This window comes from Cheilinus undulatus, linkage group 23 (genome assembly GCF_018320785.1).
Source record: "Cheilinus undulatus linkage group 23, ASM1832078v1, whole genome shotgun sequence".
In the NCBI taxonomy this organism is placed as follows: Eukaryota; Metazoa; Chordata; class Actinopteri; order Labriformes; family Labridae; genus Cheilinus; species Cheilinus undulatus.
In genome coordinates, this window is record NC_054887.1 from 27,786,297 (window position 1) to 27,806,306 (window position 20,010).

Genomic DNA, 20,010 nt, shown 5'->3' on the forward strand with positions numbered 1-20,010 from the left:
TCCCTTTCTCAAACACGCAAAGAAAAAGATACAAGTCCGACCTTCTTGCTTCTGACTGGTGTGCTGGATGCTAAAGGGCAGGCGTTGTGTTTTGGAGAGAGTCGGACAGAGGGTGGGCGGTGCGTGTGTGTTTATTGTCTTGGCCGGCCTTTTCGGAATCAGCGAGGGGATTTGACTCGGCCTCTCGCTGCCAAATCCAGCTATCTGCAGGTTTCAGATGCTGCGGTTGGTATGGTAACCTGCTCTGTGTGTTTTAGATGGGCTCTTGTTTCCAGCTTGAACTGACCAGTAATCAGCGCGGTGCATTCATGGATTAGGCCGTGTTGGAGGTTAGGATAGGAAGGTTTTTAAAAGGACGAAACCAAATCCTGAATAATTTGGTTGTGGGTTCAGCCTCCTTGTAAAGGTTGAATATTACGCAAACAGTCTGGCCTTGGGCTGTTACGATAACAGAATTTAAAACTTAAATAAGGTTCTAGTGAAAGTCGGTCAATATTGAGACCTTATTTATCAAATTCAGAAGTCTAACACACCTAATATTGAGTAATTTCTTCTTTTTAAATACAAAATAGCAAGGAAACTGCTGCAAACTCTCTTGAGGCCTGTTACATGGCATATAAAACAGATTTTCCTTATCCATTTTCAAAAGTAATCTCATCCATTCACACTACATAACCTAAAATATCTTTGTCCTCATAAAAGCTCAAAACTTGCCTTGAATGAGCATCAGAGTTGGCTAAAGTACGCCATCTTCACTTAGGTAGAAATAAAGATACTACTAAAAAAGTAAAAATAGAAGTATTGATTCTACTCAAATAAAGTGAAAAAGTACAGGCTCTGAAATGTACTTTTTATTTGTACTCATATATATTTTTAAAATGTGCACTTCCCTGCATCAGCCTTGGTTCTTTTCTGCTCTGACTTCCTGATGGCCATCATCCAGGCCAGTGCCAGGCCTAGGTATCCTCCTAGCTGCCTCCTCCATGACACGCGGGGCTGCCCCTGGCATCTGGACCAGCCCACTAGGTCCTGGGCACCCAGTATGCACTGAGCTGGATCAGGCTGCTGTTCACGTATTTTGCAGCTGTCCCATCCCCATTCCTCTGAGCACTTCAGCATTAGAGACACATTCTTGCAAAGAAACCCAAAGATCGCCAAAGAGAAGTTGTCACGAAGGAGTCCATCCAGGCCTCACGAGAGTTTAGTAAGACCGGGAGAGCCATAGGACTCTGAGTTTTGTCTGCATGCTCAGATACCGTGAGCATAATACCGCCTTGCCCAGCGGACCCATCACCCAATGCCTGAGTCCAAGTCTTCGATGCTCTCACCTGACTCAGTTCACTACCTGTGCTACCTGCCCCACTATCCAGTCTATACAGGAACTGAAGAGCCAAAGATGCACCCGTGCTTCCTTCCATAATCAATTGAGAAGAAGTCAGAGGTGGAGCCATCACACCTCATAGCCCTCCCAAGCAAATATGGGATCCCAAAGAGCTCCAGAATCCTCCAGAGGGCATCTCTACTCACCAAGTCAAACGCCTTCCAGAAGTCAACATAAGCTGCAAGCAACCATCTACTGAATTCTGAAAGTGCTCAGTGAGGACCTAAAGTGCCAGGATGCGGTCTACCATAGATCTTTTAGGTGTAAAGCCCCACTGTTCATGCCGTTAGAGTAGCAGATCACTGATCCTGTTCAGCAGCATCAGTGCAGGGACCCAAGAGAACTGTAGTACCCCTTTAGTTGTTACACTCTCACACATCACCCTTCCCCTTCCAGACTGGAACAAAAATGCCCCTCTTCCAGTCGGTTGGGATGATGCCTGTTTTCCATATGGAGCAAATGAGAGCAGCAACCACTGGAAGCTTTCACCGCCTGCCTTGAGCTTCTCAGCTCAGTGATACAGTGTTTCCCAACCATTTTTCCCTGGCGTCCCCCTACATGTACCTAGAAAAAGTGACAGACAGCTGTCAAAAATCAACATAGATTTTAATTGTTTCACTTATAAAACCCCAAAAAAGGCCTGTGCATGCTTTTCTTATCGAAAGACCTTTGTATAAACAACTTAATAACTGCTTCACAATAATCTGACACGTCAGATGGATTTGTTTCACACATCCATCAGGGAAAGCTTCAATAGGGAACATTTGAGAAAAGGCAGAGGATTTGAAGAAAACTCGTAGTGTGATTTGGTGAATATTCTGTCTGTAACATCTCTACAGGCCAATCAGAGCAGCAAAACACGTGACGTAGCCACTATCGAGCTGTGCATGCGCAGCTACTGAGGAGTAATGCGAAACATGGCGACTGCAGGCATATAAGTACTCGACTTTTGTCGTTTTTGAAAAGGAAAAAACTCACTGCTGTTCTTTGTTCTTCTTTTAACGAAGAAAAGTTGTAAAGTTCTGATAAAACTGGCGCTTAAGCAGCATTCACGCTAATTTCTTCCTCCATAACTGCACCAGCTCTTGCTGCTGCTTGTTTATGTTACGATTCTGCTGCATCTGACAGTACTGCCCCTTGTCGCTGATTGGTCCTGTCACTTTCTAACCGGGCCCAAACGGTTCAGATGGGAGCTTTACAAGATGGATTCGCCAGTGAGAAACAAGGAAACAGTTGTATCCATCTGCTTTGCAAGGTTAGCTCCACAATGCATTTACTCAATATTTGCAAATCTAATTTTGGCACCTGTTCTGGGGGTTCCGGGACCCCAGGTTGGGAACCATAATGCTGATATTTGCCAGTCTAAACAAGTCAATTCAAAATGCTTGCTACAAATGAGACTTTGCAATTGAAAATGCTGTTATACACTGCATAAAATGACTTGAAGGAGTCTAATGCTGACATTTCAAGCTTTCTAAACTTTCCTCGTACAAAATGTGCACTACATGAATAACCATAGTGAATTTGTCAACAGGAGTGTTAATTTAGTTCCAGCATCCAGTGAGTTATTGACCCTTTTTGCCATCCAGGTGAGGCAGGGCTGGAAGGAAAAGACTGCATCAGATGCAAAAGGTCTATGAAAGCTTAACTGATCCATTAGTGAAGTATTAGTCACAACAACACTGATCCTAGCCTAACCCTTTTACTGATGCATCAATAAAGGGTGTATAAATGACATATCAGGCCATTAAGAATGCTTCTTCAAATGATGAATTGAATATTTACTAATGCTTTATATTGTCTAGTTAGTATTGACAGCCATCATCTCAAAGGAGGATGGAACATGTGTGGTATATTTTGATATTTTAGAGGTAAATCAGTTCATACAGAAGATGCAATCAGCTGTAAAATTCCACTGAGGTTTCATTGAATGTGTGATGCATTTAAATAAAAAGTTTAGATTTTGGAAAGTCATTATGTCCACGTATTCATCATAATGTCACTGCAGGTATTCTGGACATTTGGTTTATGTTGCATATGAAAAAGTACAGGAAATGATAAATTCTGTGCTCTAAAGATGAATAAATTCCCCGTCCTGTCATCTGTTTCGGTGACATTGAGGCTTGAGCAGGACACAGGCCAACAGCAGCGTGTGATTGTGTTCAGCGTGGTGGAAGACGGCCCGTCAAATGAGACACGGCTCCATCAATCTGAGCTGCTGACCTCTGCACGCTCACTGACGGGACAAATGAATTCACGACACCACGTTTGATAAATCTGCTGCCTGTCAGCTCCTCGACTGGTCAAGCTTTCTGTGTGGAATGAATAAAAGCATCTCAGAATGTTTCAAATGTAAATCATGGCTCATGTTCTTACACAAGGAACACTCCAAAAGTAGAAGAAAAGGCTCCAAAACTGTGTTAGTAGACAATCGGAGCTTTACTTAAGCTCAAATCTGCATTGATGGCGAGCTTTGTCTCAGCACCGAAGTGTATTCTGTGGACTTTATGTTCAGGGATAATGGGAGCCTTAATTGGCCGGTCAGAGACAAAATGGACGGCTGTTTAAGGTTCAGGGAGAGCGTCCGCTGCTTAGTGAGTGCTGAAAGGACTGAAGGAGATGTGACTGTGGCATTTAGGAGAACAATGTGATGAGAATGAGTGTTTATAAGAGGAACAGAAATGGGTTTTAGTGCTCTTTATTAAGTGGCTACTTCTACATAGATGACCATGGATATCAGCCTTTATTTTGATGTTTAGTAATCTTGATAAATGAAATGATAATGACATTTTAGATGCCCTAAAAGACCCCATTACTCATATTTATGATGAATTTCACTTCTACAGGTTCTAGTGGAGATGAAGAAGAGGAGGAGGCTGATTATCGAGGATGGAGGGACCAAACTGAGTCGCCAACAGGAGGAAGAAGGCCTGACCATGGTGAGGAAGAAGAGAGGAAAACAAAGGCGCTGAGCATGCTCTCCAAACTGCAGGACGACTCACGCCATCAGGAGAAAAGCAGCAAAGGTCGCTCCAACTTTGATGACTGTGAGTTTAATATCCTAAAAGATTTGGTTTGTTTTATTTCAAGCAAAAGTAGACCATTTTCAGAGTTTTAGAAATTTTTGCAAGTTTGTTGAAAATTAAAGACCTGAGTTATCACATTTGTAAAAACACTGGAAATTCACCTCCCATTTCTATTGACCATTGCTGAGATGTTTCTACACCTTGATTGGAGTCCACCTGTGCTAAATTAAATCGATTAGACATGATTTGGAAAGGCACACACCTCACAGCTGGCAATGCATATCAGAGCAAAAACCAAGCCACCAGGTCAGAGGAACTGCCTGCAGAGACAGGATTATTGCAAGGCACAAATAAGAGGAAGGCTACAAACATTTTTGGCTGCACTGACAGTTCCCAAGAACACAGTAGCCGCTGTAATTCTCAAACAGAATAAGTTTGGCACTACCAGGACTCTTTCGAGAGCTGGTCACCTGGCCAAACTGGGCAATCAAGGGGAGAAGAGCCTCAGAACAAGAACCTGATGGTCACTCTGACTGAGCTCCAGAGGTCCTGTGTGGAGAGAGGACAAAGTTTCCACCATCAGTCTGGGCTTTATGGCAGAGTGGCTAGATGGAAGCCATGAAAGCCATCTTGGAGTTTGCAAAAAAAGCACCTGAAAGACTGTGAGAAACAAGATTCTCAGGTCTGATGAAACCAAGATTGAACTGTTTGGCCTTAATTCTAAACATTATGTTTGGAGGAAATCAGGCAGCGCTCATGAGCTGACTAATACCATCTTTACCATCTTAACAAAGAAGCATGGTGGTGGCAGCATCATGCCGTTGAGGGGCTTTTAGCAGCAGGGTTGAAGAAAGCTGTGAATGGAGCAAATAACAGAGATATCCTCCATGAAAACCCGTTCCCACAGTGCTCCGGAATGGCCTAGGGACAACTCTGTGGCCCAGCCAGCCAGAGCCCTGACCTTGTGGAACATCTCTTGCAAGACCTGAAAATAGCTGTCTACTGACTGTCCACATTTGCAAAGAAAATCCCCCAGTCCAGGTGTGCAAAGCTTGTTGCATCATATTAAAAGAAAGACTGGAGGCTATAATTGCTGCCAAAGCTGCTTCAACTAACTACTGAGTAAAGGGTCTGAATACTTATGTCAATGTAATATTTCAATTTTTTTCTTTTGAATCTATTTTCAATAATGTCTAAAATTCTGTTTTCACTTTGTCATAACGGGAACTGAGTATAGATTTATCAGAGAAATATGAATTTAAATGACTGTAGCATCAGACTGTAACAGTAAAATTTTTTAAAAAGTGAAGGGGGTCTGAACACTTTTTAAGCTCACTGTATGTGTTATTTAGCTACAGCTTTAGTGGCCCAAGGATCTCCAAATATTTACCACACAAAAGTTTAAAGTTGGATGAAGTGGACATGTGTTTATGACTTCCAATATTCAGTTGCAGAAGAAACACTTGTCTTCATGTACTTACTTAGATTATAGATAAATAGAAAAAAATACATATGCAATAAAGATTAAAATTCAGACCCTAGGATAAAGAAAAAAACTGATTTATCGGGTAACATGGAAAAACAACAGGACAACCTTAATATATCTGGCATATAAGACATCTTTTTTACCCAATCTCCATCCAAGAGGTTGGCTGCTACCGATGTAAGCGGCTGCTTCCATGCTCAAAGCATGCTGGGATACATATAGGTGCAAACCTAGGTGCTGCTATTTTGTAACTGCTTCTCTCCCTGTTTGGTCATGATACTGCGTGTAAAGAAACAGCGGTACTATTCAGTGAATAAACCTGATTGAGCCCTGGTTTGACTGGAATGACTTCTCAGCGATTTAATGGATGGATGGACGAATGCGATCAAAGCAAGTACAGAAAAGTCATCACTCACCCAGTTGAAAATTCCTTTAATTTGCTGTGTTAGTTGGCGCTTCATCTTCACTGTGTCACTGCTCAGCATACATAATATCACAGACTAGACTGCCGGGGTTTGGTGCCACTTTTTAACCACTTTCTTCCTCATAACTTCATAACTGTGCATTTAAAGAAAACAGAAAGTATAACATCAGGTAAATAAGCTGTGGGAGCAATGGTTGGACTAAACAGTAAGGTATCCATCATTATTTACATGCAGATATGTCTTAATCAGTGAAAGTAATTTAAGACCTATACTTCATGCACAATGCACACCTTTAATAACTGTACATTGAACTCCTTGAAGTACAAGGCCCAATTGTCTTCCTGGAAATTTCATTTTGATAGGTTATGAATGCCAAAAGAAATTGAATAAGCATCACTGAAGCTTTTTTTTTTTTTTTTAACAACAAATGACGACAACAGCCATCTTTATACTATGCGGAATGAGAAGCCACAAGAGTTGGAAGTTGAAACTAGCCATTGGATAAGTTTAATGGCCGTGGTTGGTTTTTAGGGACCTGGATTTAAATAATAAGTAAATAGGTCTGAAAATGTCAGGATAATTGTTTACTATCATTAGGAATTCATTTGACACCATGTAGAGGTTTAAAGGGGGGTCCTGCATGGAGCAGCTAATGAAAATTTTATGAGAATTTTTTTTTCTTTTTTTTTTTGGCGTTATTTAAAAAAAAAAAAAAAAACTGTTTACTTGTCCAGCATTCTTACCTCTAAAAGCTGACTAAATCTTTGTGTTCAAACCCTCTTCTCTGCCTCCCATTCACACAATAGACAATGCAGGAAAACAAAACACCTGACGCATTTACCAACACACCTCTCGACTCTAAAAATTTCTCCTCAATTACAGCACTTGATTTTTAGAATTGCCTTTTTTTTCAAACAGGAGTTTAGCCAGGAGTTCTCCAGTTTCCCTAAAGTGCCTAATTTCTGGCGTCCCAGCCTTTGTGAGAGCGCTGAGGCTGCTGGGTCGAACAATGAGCATCCACACCTAAGGTCAAGGCTGGAGGGTCTGGCCCCCTGCAGAGGTCAGGCAGGTCAGAGTTGTCCTGTGAGTGCTGGAACACATGAATAGGACTGATTGGACCGGTTTGTTCAGGCCGTAATCAGGCAGGATGAAGAACTCTGCAGCTGGTCGCACTATTCTTATTATTCCAAAAGGTTATTACTGAAGGATGGAGAGCTTTTGTTTAGGTACAGGAGGATGGATTTAGGCTGTATGTGTGTTTGATTCAGATTTTATTTTTATACGAAAGAGAGAAGGACACTGGTGTAAGCTGCAAAATGTTAGTTTGACGGTTGTGAATTACAGGGTGACACTTAATACAAAACAACACACATGGCCTACATCAATGGTAGTATCACAACAAAACAGTTCTGTGAAACTTGATCCTTTGCCAACCCCCAACCTCTTTGGTTACTGTTACTAGTCTGGAGAAAAATTCTTATCCCTGAAACTATTGAAAATATCTTGCAGTTTGACTACCTTTTGTGGCCAGCATTTATGTCAAATGGAAGTTAATGTTAGCTTAGTTAGCAAAAATTACATAATACAAGCATCAACATTGCATTGCCTACACAACAAAACATTAGAAAATGTGCTACCGAGTAAGGTTATAAAGTGCCATAAATAAGTATTCACCCCTTGATGTTTTACCCTTTTATTTATTTTTTAGATCAATCTTGGTCAACATAATTTTGCTTTTTTTTACAAAAAAAAAATTTGCAAAAAAAGCCCTCTTTAATGTGAAAGTAAAAGTAGATTTCTACGATGTAATGTAAATTAGATAAAAATATGTTATGTAAAATAAATAACTGCATAAATATTCCCCCCCCTTCAAGTCAGTATTTAGTAGAAGCACCTTTGGTTGCAATCACAGCACTGAGTCTCTATGACATTCACCTAGTTGTCTTTAAACCATGTCTGTGTAGCTTTCTCTATATGCGGGTCATTGCCTTGCTGGAAATAAATCGTCTCCTAAACCCATGGTTCTCAACTGGTCCAGCATCACGACCCACCAGTCTGTCTTACGACAGATCACGACCCAACTTCCCAAAACATTTTCTACAACACGTTTATTTAATTAAATATGTTGCAGTTTGGAGCACGATTGGGCCAGAACACCTGATATAAAAAAGGAAAAGGGATAAAACTGATAAATTTTATACCCTCTTTCCCCATCATCATGTGTCAATTTTTGCAACTTTTCCAGAGAAGTTGTGAAATTACTTCATTATCATGGGAAAAGTAGCCATTTATTGCAAAAAGAGGAGATTAATTAGTTGAAATATTTATCAAAATAAAATTTGATTTACCCAATTTCACAGTAAAACATGGCAGTGTGATAGGTATCAATGCAGTGCTTCAGGACTTTTGCCTCAATTTTTTTCAGACACCAAGTCGCGACCCGCTGAAAGTTGCTCCGCGACCCACATTTGGGTCCCGACCACCAGTTGAGAACCACTGCCCTAAACTGTAGTTTTCATGAATACTGAATAAGATTGTCTTCCAGGATTTTCGTATATTCATTTGACCCTACTCCTTTACAAGCCTTCCAGGGCCAGCTGCTGAGAAGCATCCCCACAGCATGATGCTGCCACTACTGCAGGGATGGTGTGTTTGTGATGATGTGCACCGTCCCGTGTCACCATTTTCATTTTACCAGACCAAAGAACTTTCTTCCACTTTACCATGGAGTCTCCCACATGCCTTTTGGTGAACTCTAGTTCAGATTTAATCTGAGTGTTCTTTAATAGTGTCTTTCTCTTTGCCACTCTCCCATAAAGCTTTGACTGGTAAGGAATCTGGGCAACAGTTGTTGTATGCAGAGTCTCTCCCATCTCAGCTGCTGAAGCTTGTAACTCCTTCAGAATAGTCATAGTTGTCTTGGTGGCCTCTCTCACTCATCTCCTTGCACGCTCAATCAGTTTGTGAGAACGTCTGATCTAGGCAGATTTACACATGTCATATTCCTTCCATTTCTTGATGATGGATTTAATTGAACCCTTGGGGGATGTTCAGTTCCTTGCAATGTTGTAGTATCCACCCCCTGCATTACATTTTTTAATAAGCTTTTCTTTGATGTACTTGGAGTGTCCTTTTGTCTTCATGGTGTAATAGTAGCCGGGAGGACTGACGAACCAGTGACTGGAGCGTCCATACACAGTTGTCTTTGTACTCCACTCACTGAGTACTGCACTCAGGTGATCCTATTTCACTAATTGTGAGACTACTAGCAACAACTGGATGGACCTCTATTGAATTAGGTCAGTCACTTTAAAGGGGGTAAATATTTATGCAATCACTTATCTTACCCCGCAAACTGACATCAGTTTGAGGATCTTTTTTGTTTCAAAATAGCCAAATTATATTGACCATGATTGATTTTTAAAATCAGTAAAAAGGTAGAACATCCAAGGAGGTGAATACTTTTTAAAGGCACTGTAGATGGCTTATTAATCCATCGGTAAGCACTCTATACAAATAAAGAACATTCCATTAATTCATACTTGATAGTAATTCAGTGTTGAATGTTGTATACACGATGTGTTTTATAGAGACATTCTGTCCTAGATGCTCATGTTTGTGGGTGGGGTTAGTTTGCAAAGTGTGTCCCGGTACAATATGTCATTTTTCACTCCTGAATATCCGCCAGGCTCCTTTTGTTTTGTGGTGTGTTCTTCCTTACAAACAGACACACATGCACGATGCCTTTTGTGTGCAAACTAGTGTGTATTGTGCTTGCATGCGTGTGTTGGCTAGCCCTTGTCCTGACACTTGTATCTGCAGCTCCTCATTAGGCTCTGAAAAGGCCTAACTGGTCATAATTGTCTCCTTTTTTTGTCCAATTCTGACAACTTGCCAAGAATGCCCAAAATAGAGAATCCCCCCCTCCTTCTCTGGACACATCTCCCACAAAAAACACACCTTTAACTTTCTGTACTCGGCCTCCATCCATCCACTCAACCCTGTGACCCTCTGTGTTGTCATCAGTTAGCTGTAGATGTTGTATTATGAACTACCAGTGGTGCTAAAGAGGAGAATAAAAGTGGCAAAAAATATGTAGGGTAAAATAAGTAATGGCACAAATATTCACTCTTTAAAGTGACTGACTAATAGTCACTTTTTAATAGTGACTATTAGTCAGTCAAGTGATCACCTAAGAGCAGTGAATGTGTCTTAAGTGAATTTAGTCTAAAGACACGTGTCTGGAAGGTCCAGTCACTTGTTATCAATATTCCTGGCTACCATTACACCATGAAGACAGAAGAACACTCAAAGCAACTCAGAGAAAATGTTATTGAAAAGGGTAAGTCAGGGGATGGATGTAAAAACATTGCAAGGAAGTGAACATCCCTCAGAGTTCAACTAAAGCTATAATCAAGAAATGGAAGGAATATGACACGTGTAAATCTGCCTAGATCAGGACGTCCTCACAAACTGTGTGAGCGTGCAAGAACCAAGACATCTATGACTACTCTGAAAGAGTTACAAGCTTCAGCAGTTGAGATGGGAGAGACTCTGCATACAACAGCTGTTGCCCAGATTCTTCACCAGTCAAAGCTTTATGGGAGAGTGGCAAAGAGAAGCCACTGTTAAAGAAAACTCAGATTAAAACTGGACTAGACTTCACCAAAAGGCATGTGGGAGACTGGTAAAGTGGAAGAAAGGCTTTTGGTCTGATGAGATGAAAATGGTGCATTTTAGCCATCAAACAAGAAGCTATATTTGGCACATCACCGCAAACACACCATCCCCACTGTGAAGGATGGTGGTGGAACCATCATGCTGTGGGGATGCTTCTCAGCAGCCGGACCTGGAAGGCTTGCAAAGTTGGAGGATAAAATGAACTACTGTGATGCTGCTACTTGCAAATATATCTTCTGGAGTATGAGTTTGATTAAAATGTCAATTCAAGGTAAGAGAAAAAGTTACAAATTACCCAATCAAAGGCCCAAACATTAATTTTCCATGAAAATGCCTCAAAATTTCTTATCAAATTGCAAAAAAAGAAATCCAGACAAATTGGAACCTGGAACTTCCATGAAAATTTGGGAGTATTCCAAAGGACACCCCCAAAAATAACCAATAAAATGACATTTAATAAAAATGTACATCAATTTCCCAAAATTCCATGAAAATGCCTGAAAATTCCTAAGCCATTTTTCCAAACACCTAAACAAATCCCCTGAAATTTAATGAAAATTCTTTAAAATTTCAAAGACAGCCCCCAATCAAAAAAGGAAAGAGAAATTCCAATTAATTTTCCAAACATTCACCAATAATTTGCCCAAACTTACATAAAAATACCAAATGTGAATGCAATTTAACCCCACGACTTCAGATGAAACTCATAAAAATTTGATAGAAAGCCAATTACCTAAACTTGGATGGGCATGCCAGAAAATGATCTAAAAATATTCTAACAGCAGAAGTTAGGACTATTTTGTAGAAAACCCAAATGTGATGTCCTCATTTGTACATGCCAAGTCTTCTGCAAACCCTGGCCTCTGATTGTTTTATGACCATGTTGGACAGCTCTTCATGAACAGACTGTAAGTACGTGGAGAGGCTGGCACTGATGTCAAGTAGCTGTCCTCTCCTTTGTGTTTCCACAGAGCAGCAGCTAGCGCCTGTTATCCTGAGTGTGGGGACTCTGATGAATGTCAGTGTTGATACTGAACACCTGGCGGCCTTGAAGCCAGCCTGGCTTTGACCCCACCCACCAGTGCAACCACCGGCAGCATCTTTTATTACCGTGGCGTACCTGTGGTTGGAGATCCGCGGCTTAATTGTTGTTTTCAAACCCTGAATGAAGCAAAAAAAATAAAGATAAAGCGAACACTCACTTGGAAGAGAGACGTGAGGTGTTTGTTAAAGTCTGTGCAGGAGGATGTTCGGGTACAGTGCCTTTATGTAACCCGTGTTTGCTCAGCCTTCGGTCTGGAATACCTCTATGTATTTACCATCAGTCCAGAAGGAGTGGGCAAACAAACAGCTCACCTATTGATGAGCAGCGGCGTGGAATATGCCCGCTTCATTCAAGACAGAGAGAAAAGGAAAGGGTAGAGGGAGAGAGAGCAAAGTCAATCTGTCAAAGAGTCTATTATATGGTGTCCAAACAGAGAGCGTGCCCCACAATGGCCTTATTAATGGCACAATGTCAAGGAGCGGCAGGACAATAATAGCAGATGATTTTTCTTTGTGAGGTTATCTCAGGAGATCTGATGTTGTCATACAGCAGATGATTTGGACTCCAGGGACGTATCAGTGTGGATCTGATTGGGCGTAGGCGTGTGTGTTAGAGTGTGAGCAGAAAGCGTAAGTTGTGGTTTTGTGGTGAGGCCGATGGCGTGCAGCCAGAGACAGGAGTGTGGCCGCTACGTGTGTCTTTGTTTGTTTTCCAAGCGGAGCTTTAACCCCCCTCAGCGCACATAAACACGCTCACTCCTCAGTCTTTTTTTGGAGAAAGTGAGGGGGAGGAGTCGCGTGTTCATGGAGCAACAACGGCCTGAGGGGGGAACGCTGCCAAATACTGTCACCCGCTTTCACAGTGGAGTACCCACTCGAGAAGAAACCACATCAGGATGCCAAATTCTGTTCTGAAAAGTCAATTTTTTGTGACATAAGTAAGGCTCACTAAGTGTTGGTGTACCATTAAATACTGTATATAAAAAAGGACGAGGCTTTCAAGACTTAAAGGTGAAGCCAATGGCGAAAAATAATTAATATAAAAGATAGGTCAATGGAAAATTGGACTACTTCTCTCTTGATTTGTTAATTGCATATTTTCCAATGACTTAATGATCAAAATTTAGGATCTGTGAGATTAGCAGGAAAAACAGTGATTTTCAGATTCCTTTGTAATTGACCAAATTAAACTAATTGTTAGGACCTGAGCACCAAGTGGTGCAAGAGCCTTAATGAAACCAGTCGAGTTTTCTTATATTTCCCACGTTGGCTCATTTTTGCAGCACTGAGCATGCTTAGAGCCGTGCAAAAATTATCACACAACTAAACGGTCTGAAAAATGCAAGGTTAATATAGGTTTCAAAAATGGCCTCCAGGAATTGCCTCGCAAGTGCCACCTTTCATACTTTTATGGAATAGTGTCCAAAGGTAGTTTGACCTACATTTATACACCAAATACACCTTCCACGCTGTGAAGCATGGTAGTGGCAGCATCATTCTGTGGGGTGCTTCTCAGCAGCCGGCTCTGGAAGGCTTGTAAAGGTAAAGCTAAAGGAAGGTCTTTCTAACAAGAACCTTAATTTTAAATAAATGTGCAAAATGGTTTGGCTCTGAGGGGTCAAACTTGATGATACTAGTCTAAAGGATTTCATACAATTGACTTGTACTTTGGTACAGAGCTAAAAGAGACCTTAATGATGAAAAGCCCCATAGGAAATTTCTATTAGTCAAAAGGCGTGGCTGTGGCAAGCCCTCAAATTTGCAGATTTTTTGACAAACAGGAAGTTGTGCATAACTCAGCTGTGCATTTCCCAGTCAGACTCAAACTTTCTGTGTTTTTGAAATGTCAATGCCTGCACACATTTATATAGACAGGTTTTTTAAAACTCTTTATTTATTGTTTGGTTTTTTTTGTATTTTTTTTAAAGAACAAAAGAATGTGTATACATGTATACATACATAGCTATACTTGCATACATATACCTAAACATATACATACACATAAACAAACACGTACATTAAAAAATAAAAAGAACAGTGTGGGGAGTGCATCAATATTTTGTTTTGCTTCCTTTGTCTCTCAAAGTCCAGCAGAAATCACCTGGAGGCAGCATCCTTTTCCAGTGTTGTCTAGGAGATCCATTTTTCCCATTTTTTTTTTAAGTCAGCTCCTTTACATTTTAGATTAAAGGTGATCTTTTCCATCAAAAATATTTCTTATATAGACAGATTTATAACATATGATAGTGCCTCCGAGTGGTGACAAGAAATGTCCAGGTTTCAGGTGCTGTTTCAAGACGACCCAAGATTTCCATGTCAGCAACCACCTTACACAAAACGACTGAAATCATGGGAGCACGCTGCAACTTAAGCAGGACTCTCATGATTTCATTCCAACTTCAGAATTTTGTCTGTGACTTTGAAATTGCTTAAAAAGTCTTCAAGTGTAAAGCCAGCATTAGTGTCAGGAAGGCCTATAGAAGTGGATTTATATTTGTGTAAAAATCTGTCTTTTCATCGGAAGGCATGGCGTCAGCCGGCTGACAAACAAAACAGTTGCCAAGATGCCTCTCTATACATTTTTAAACCATTATTCCTCTGATCTACATTATGCTCAACATTTTGAAATAATAGAGTGCCACTGTCTTGCAACTGGAAGTCACTGCTCTTGTATTTTGCCTTGCAGTTCCTAATTCATTGGCCAAATCATGCTAAAATTAGCCAAGGCACTTTAGAAGACATTGACCTTCCACATATTTCAAGGTCAAGCGTATATGTGAAAAGTTGTGGTCATGGCAATTCTTTGTTCACCATGGAACAAGAAGTAAAATTTTCTTGGCCTTGTAACATGTAGAACCATGAAACTTGGCACAACAATTTTCAGTGGCATGTGGAGATAACTGATATAATTTTTGTGGGTGGATGTGGCTTATTGGCTCAGTGGCGCCCCCTACAATATTTCAATCGATATAAACAACTGCTAACTGCTATAGCATTGGTTGCATGCTGAAGGAACAGCATGGTTTAGCACTATTTTATCTAGAGACTGGTGATAAAGTTGTCCAGAGGCTGTGTTAGGTTATACTTGTGTATAATCAAAGCATTAAGTGAATAACATTCAGCTCAGGAATATGCACGTTAGCTTGCAAAAGTGATCAAAGGCCAGTTCATTGGCCAGATTATGCAAACAGGCTTCACGTCGTTAGGGTGTGACATTGTTTTACCACTGCAGTGTGAAATTGGTTTACAGAATGTATTTACTTGACTTTAGACTTGCCGCCTAAACACATTTCTGTGAATCCATCCCTTGTAAACAGTATGATGTCCTGTTTAATAATCAAATAAGGAATAAAATAGCCAATTAGCCTGTAGTATGTATGGTCACAGGATCCTTGGAATAAATGAGATTCTCTCATAACAACTGAAAGATGTCTCAGTCTACATTCTGAAGAACTACTAACCAGTCATCCAACTTTATATCACTGTTGCTGTGAATAACGGCTGCACCTAGCTAACCAAGCTAAGGCAGGTGCTGGCAAAAACTTTATCATTTCCTTAGGCTTAACAACTCTCCCATTCCACCTATTTTAGAATGGTAATTTCCAGTTTCAATTCAAACAAATGCCAGCTGCCAAAACAGCAAGCTATAGGTCTGAAAATGATAATTAATAAGCCAGTAAACTGAGTCACAAATGACAACTTCCCCTTTTTATATTGACTTAAAATACCTGCCCTTGGGGCTTCCGGTAATGTGACTCTACCATAGTAATTCACAGAATTGTTGTCATGTGTTCTGTATTGGAACAGTAATCATACATGTTAAATAACAAGGGAATCAAATAGTTTAAATTGGCCTTAAAGCATGATTACTCACATGCATCTTGTAAAGTCACAGAGGTTTGCTGTAGGACCAGCTGTAATTTGAGATGTCTGATACGTATAGATGTCAAAATGAGTCACCACTGCCAGGTGTAGTGACACATGATGACAATTTTCATAACTAAACAAAGGTGCAGCTGTTGTTTAAGCCATTTTATGAAAAAGTTGGACTGATGCTATCAAACCTTTGTTCCATGAAAATAATTTATTGCCATGTATTCGTTGAATTTTACACTTAGACAATCAAATAAAGGAGAACAGAAATGCTCTTAACATAATCAAAGACCCCAAGGACATACGTTGTGCAGCACTCAACCCAAGTGTAATATCTTTATGACTCCACGCAGATGATAACTAACCAGTCCACAGCCAGTTTTTGAGGTGGCCCTCTCATGGCAGTGACATATCTGGGGTCATCTGAAATATGTTTGTCTATATACAAGAATAAACAACCTTTATACCCTTACTAATTTTACTTAAAATATCTAGGGATTTTTCTTAAACCTTGCACAAATTTTACCTCTGACTCGAGGATGAACTGTTAAGATTTTTGAGGTCAAAGATCATGGGCCTTATGTTCATCCTTTGCTTGCAAAAGTGATATCTTAAAAATATTTTAGAGATTAACTTACTTTACAGTACTTAATGCATCAACCTGACAGCCATACAAACTGTATTACTGGCTCCATAATCCAAAGACTAATACAGAACATTCACCTACACATTTTTTAACAAAAGAGCTCTGATAAGCACAGAAGTAACTTGCATATTGGGTCAATGAGCAGTTGTCGCTTGTGTTTTTGCATATGCACACAGAGAAAGTTTCATACCCAAAGGGAAAGTTTCGTAAGCACACAGAGAAAGTTTCGTACCTAAAAGAGAACGTTTCGTAAGCACACAGAGAAAGTTTCGTACCTAAAAGAGAACGTTTCGTAAGCACACAGAGAAAGTTTCGTATGCACAAAAAAGTTTCATATGCACAAAGAGAAATTTTCGTATGCACACAGAGAAAGTTTCGTAAGCACACAGAGAAAGTTTCATATACACAAAGAGAAAGTTTTTTTACACAGAAAACGTTTCAGCAGAAACATTCTGAATGTTTCGAGCAAGAGTGTATGAAATCTGAGCAAGCAACTAATATTTTGAGCACAAACAGAGAAAATCCAAGCAACGAGGTATTTTTGAGCACAGAGGCAGGTGTTAATGGGAAGTTGGGAGAAAAATCTGAGCCTAAAATCAAAGTCATGCTCCATGCACTCTTGAATTTTGTAACAATAATGACTCCATATACAGTATATATAAGCATTTTTCCCTAGGAATGGTAAGTAAACATCTTATTATGGGTGTAGGAGTTTATCCTTTAATCTTAATCCTTTAATCCCTAAAGGGCCTGTTAAAGCTGTATGACATCTCTGCATATCTCTTTATAAAGACCAGCTAAGAGAGAATGGAAATGTACCTTCCTTGATAACCTGATGAATTAGCTCTTTCCACAATAACATAGGTGCTTGTTAGTTTAATGGGCATTCAGCTCAGCAGGAGATTAGACTGTGTATCCTCTCCCTACACGTACGCACATGAGTCATTTGATACATGTTTATCTCATGTTATTTTTCCCTTTAACACTGTCACCAGATAAGATCATGATGGTTACCTTTGATTGGGAGCGTGCTCAAAACGCCCGACAATACCTCATTCTGTCTTATTGTGAAAGGACACGCTTGGCCTGGTTCACAGGTCTGCTTTGGCGCTAAGACCTCTCACCTCCTTATCTCACCGCTCCACACTTCATTTTTCATGGCTTTGTCTCATCATAGATTTACAGGATCATCACATGTTTAAGAACATAAACCCAAAACATCCCATAGACCCATTTCTCATGGATATTGCTGCAGTTACAGATCGGTTTAGGCCCTGTTTATCTCTGTGTATGTGAATGCTGTTTGCTCTAAATTCGCGCTCCTAATCACATATTTTAGCGGCGTATATATGGGCCATGTTTCACTCTGATATTCTCCTGCTTTTAAAAAGGGGGTCACCTCCTCTGCAGCACTGAATGTGACCTTTGTTAAAGGAATTATGGGACACTTTATACAGTGTGATGATGAGCAGAAACAAAAGTCTGGGATTAAGCGGGAAAGAGAGCAACAAACAAGTGAACTCGTTAGAAACACAATAGAGCCCTGTGTGCGTCTTTGTGTTTGTGCTATAAATTGCATCCTAGCTCTGACACCATTTGACTATTTTGTAATGGAGGTGCTGTTTCTATAGGCTTAGTGTGGGTTTTTATAGCCTGGGTTGCATTTTAAATGAGGTACCAAAACAAGTCAGTATGGTCCACAGCGTTTATCCTTAGCTTAAATGAAGACTTTGGTTCTGTTATTTAGCAGACATTTAATGGCTGAGGGAATATCAGCATATTTCCATGCAAATCCCTTCATTTTAAAGAAGCCAAACTTCTCAAATGTTGAATTAGCACAAACAGCTGTGCAGGAATTTGACCCAATTTCATTCAGTCTAGTCTAGTCTAGAAAAAAAATAAGAAGTTGAAATTAAAAGCTTGATTTCCCTTGATGACTGTAAAGGTACTACAAATATTGTTTTATATTTTTTTGTCTGGAGCGAGAAAAAGTGTTTGAAAAAAACAATCTTTAGCTCCGATGTTCTGTACTTTTTTAAAGTTTTTGTGATTTTATTACTGCAACTCCAATTTCTTTTAAATTGCTCTTTTTCAGGACCACCATAACCATCCATTAACCCCTCAGTAAGTTCTAAAACAAGTCCTTTAAAATACAACACTTAAGACAGGGATGTCCAAACTTTTTCCACTGAGGGCCACATATAGAATTATATAAGAATGGTGGGGCCACTTTCATATGGCGCACCTTGAGCATATTAAAGTTGTTTTAACCAGCCTAATGTAGGTTAAGATATTCTGATTGAGTGTCACATGGCTAGTTAGTGGTTGATGAGGCAAATAGCTAATCAATTCAGGATTTTGGGGAGGTCAAGCAGATTTCAGGGGGCCCTGGTTGGCCCTGGCAACCACTGGTCTTGGCCCTGGAATGTCATTGGTGCTACTTTTTTCTTAATCAAAAAGGCCGTTATAAATCAAAATGTAATTATGATTTTGGTTGCCAATATGCTTACCATTTACAGTAGCATCTTAGTTTAGTCACATTTAAAAAACATTAAACTCTTTCTGTCAAAATGTTTGTTTGCAGAATTAGCATGCTAGCACCTCGTGCCAGCTAGCAGCACATTGTGGTGAAACTAAGAAGTACAACACATATAAGCAAAACCTTCATGTTCTAATGTGGACCATATTTCATTTTATTTTTAAAATTTGCTGTGAGCCAGTCAGTTTGGACACCCCTGACTAAAGAGGACTCTTTTAGGTCGTTTCCATTGGGCGGTCTGGTTCAGTTTGGGATGGCACAGTAACCGACCTGTTCCATCTGACTTTCTTGCTCCCCTCCATAGGGGTCCCAAACTTACCTTTCCGTCCCAAAAGGGTGGATCTACACATACAAGGTATAGGCTGACATCACTTTCAGCACGCAACACAACTCCTCAGCCGGAGAGTGACAAATCACGTCTGTCTGCTCCATGAGGAGTGGGTGAAAACATGAGAAAAAAAAGTCTGCTTGAACTGGGAATATTTGCACTCGCCTCAAGATCCATGCTGTCTCCTGAGGTACACACAACCACACTCAGGGGGAAGACTGCTGACTTGACAAATGTCCAGAGGACAGTCATCTACACCCTCCACAAGGAGGGTAAGCAACACAGAAGGTCACTGCTGAAAGGGCAGGCTGTTTTCAGAGGCTGTATCAAACCATGTTCATTGAAAATTGACTGGAAGAGAAACGTGTGGTGAGAAAAGGAGCTCAAGCAACAGAGATGAGCTCAGCCTTCAGAGGATTGTCAAACACAAGATTCAAAAACTTAGGGGAACTTCACAAGGGGAGGATTGAGACTGGAGTGAGTGGATGAAGAGCCACCACACAGGAGATGGACTACAAGTGTTGTATTCCTAGTGTCCAGTCAATCCTAGACCAGATACGTTGTCAGCGTCTCACCTGGGCT

At 40.4% G+C, this 20,010-nt stretch overlaps 1 protein-coding gene across 1 annotated transcript in view; it reads left to right on the forward strand.

Annotated features, from left to right (window-relative positions):
• The window catches only part of LOC121505638, a 93,411-nt gene that overhangs the window by 52,668 nt on the left and 20,733 nt on the right, over nt 1-20,010 (forward strand). Inside the window, exon 10 of the mRNA XM_041781106.1 lies at nt 4,228-4,428. Coding sequence (XP_041637040.1) covers nt 4,228-4,428 — 201 coding nt within the window. The remainder of the gene's footprint in view (nt 1-4,227; nt 4,429-20,010) is intronic.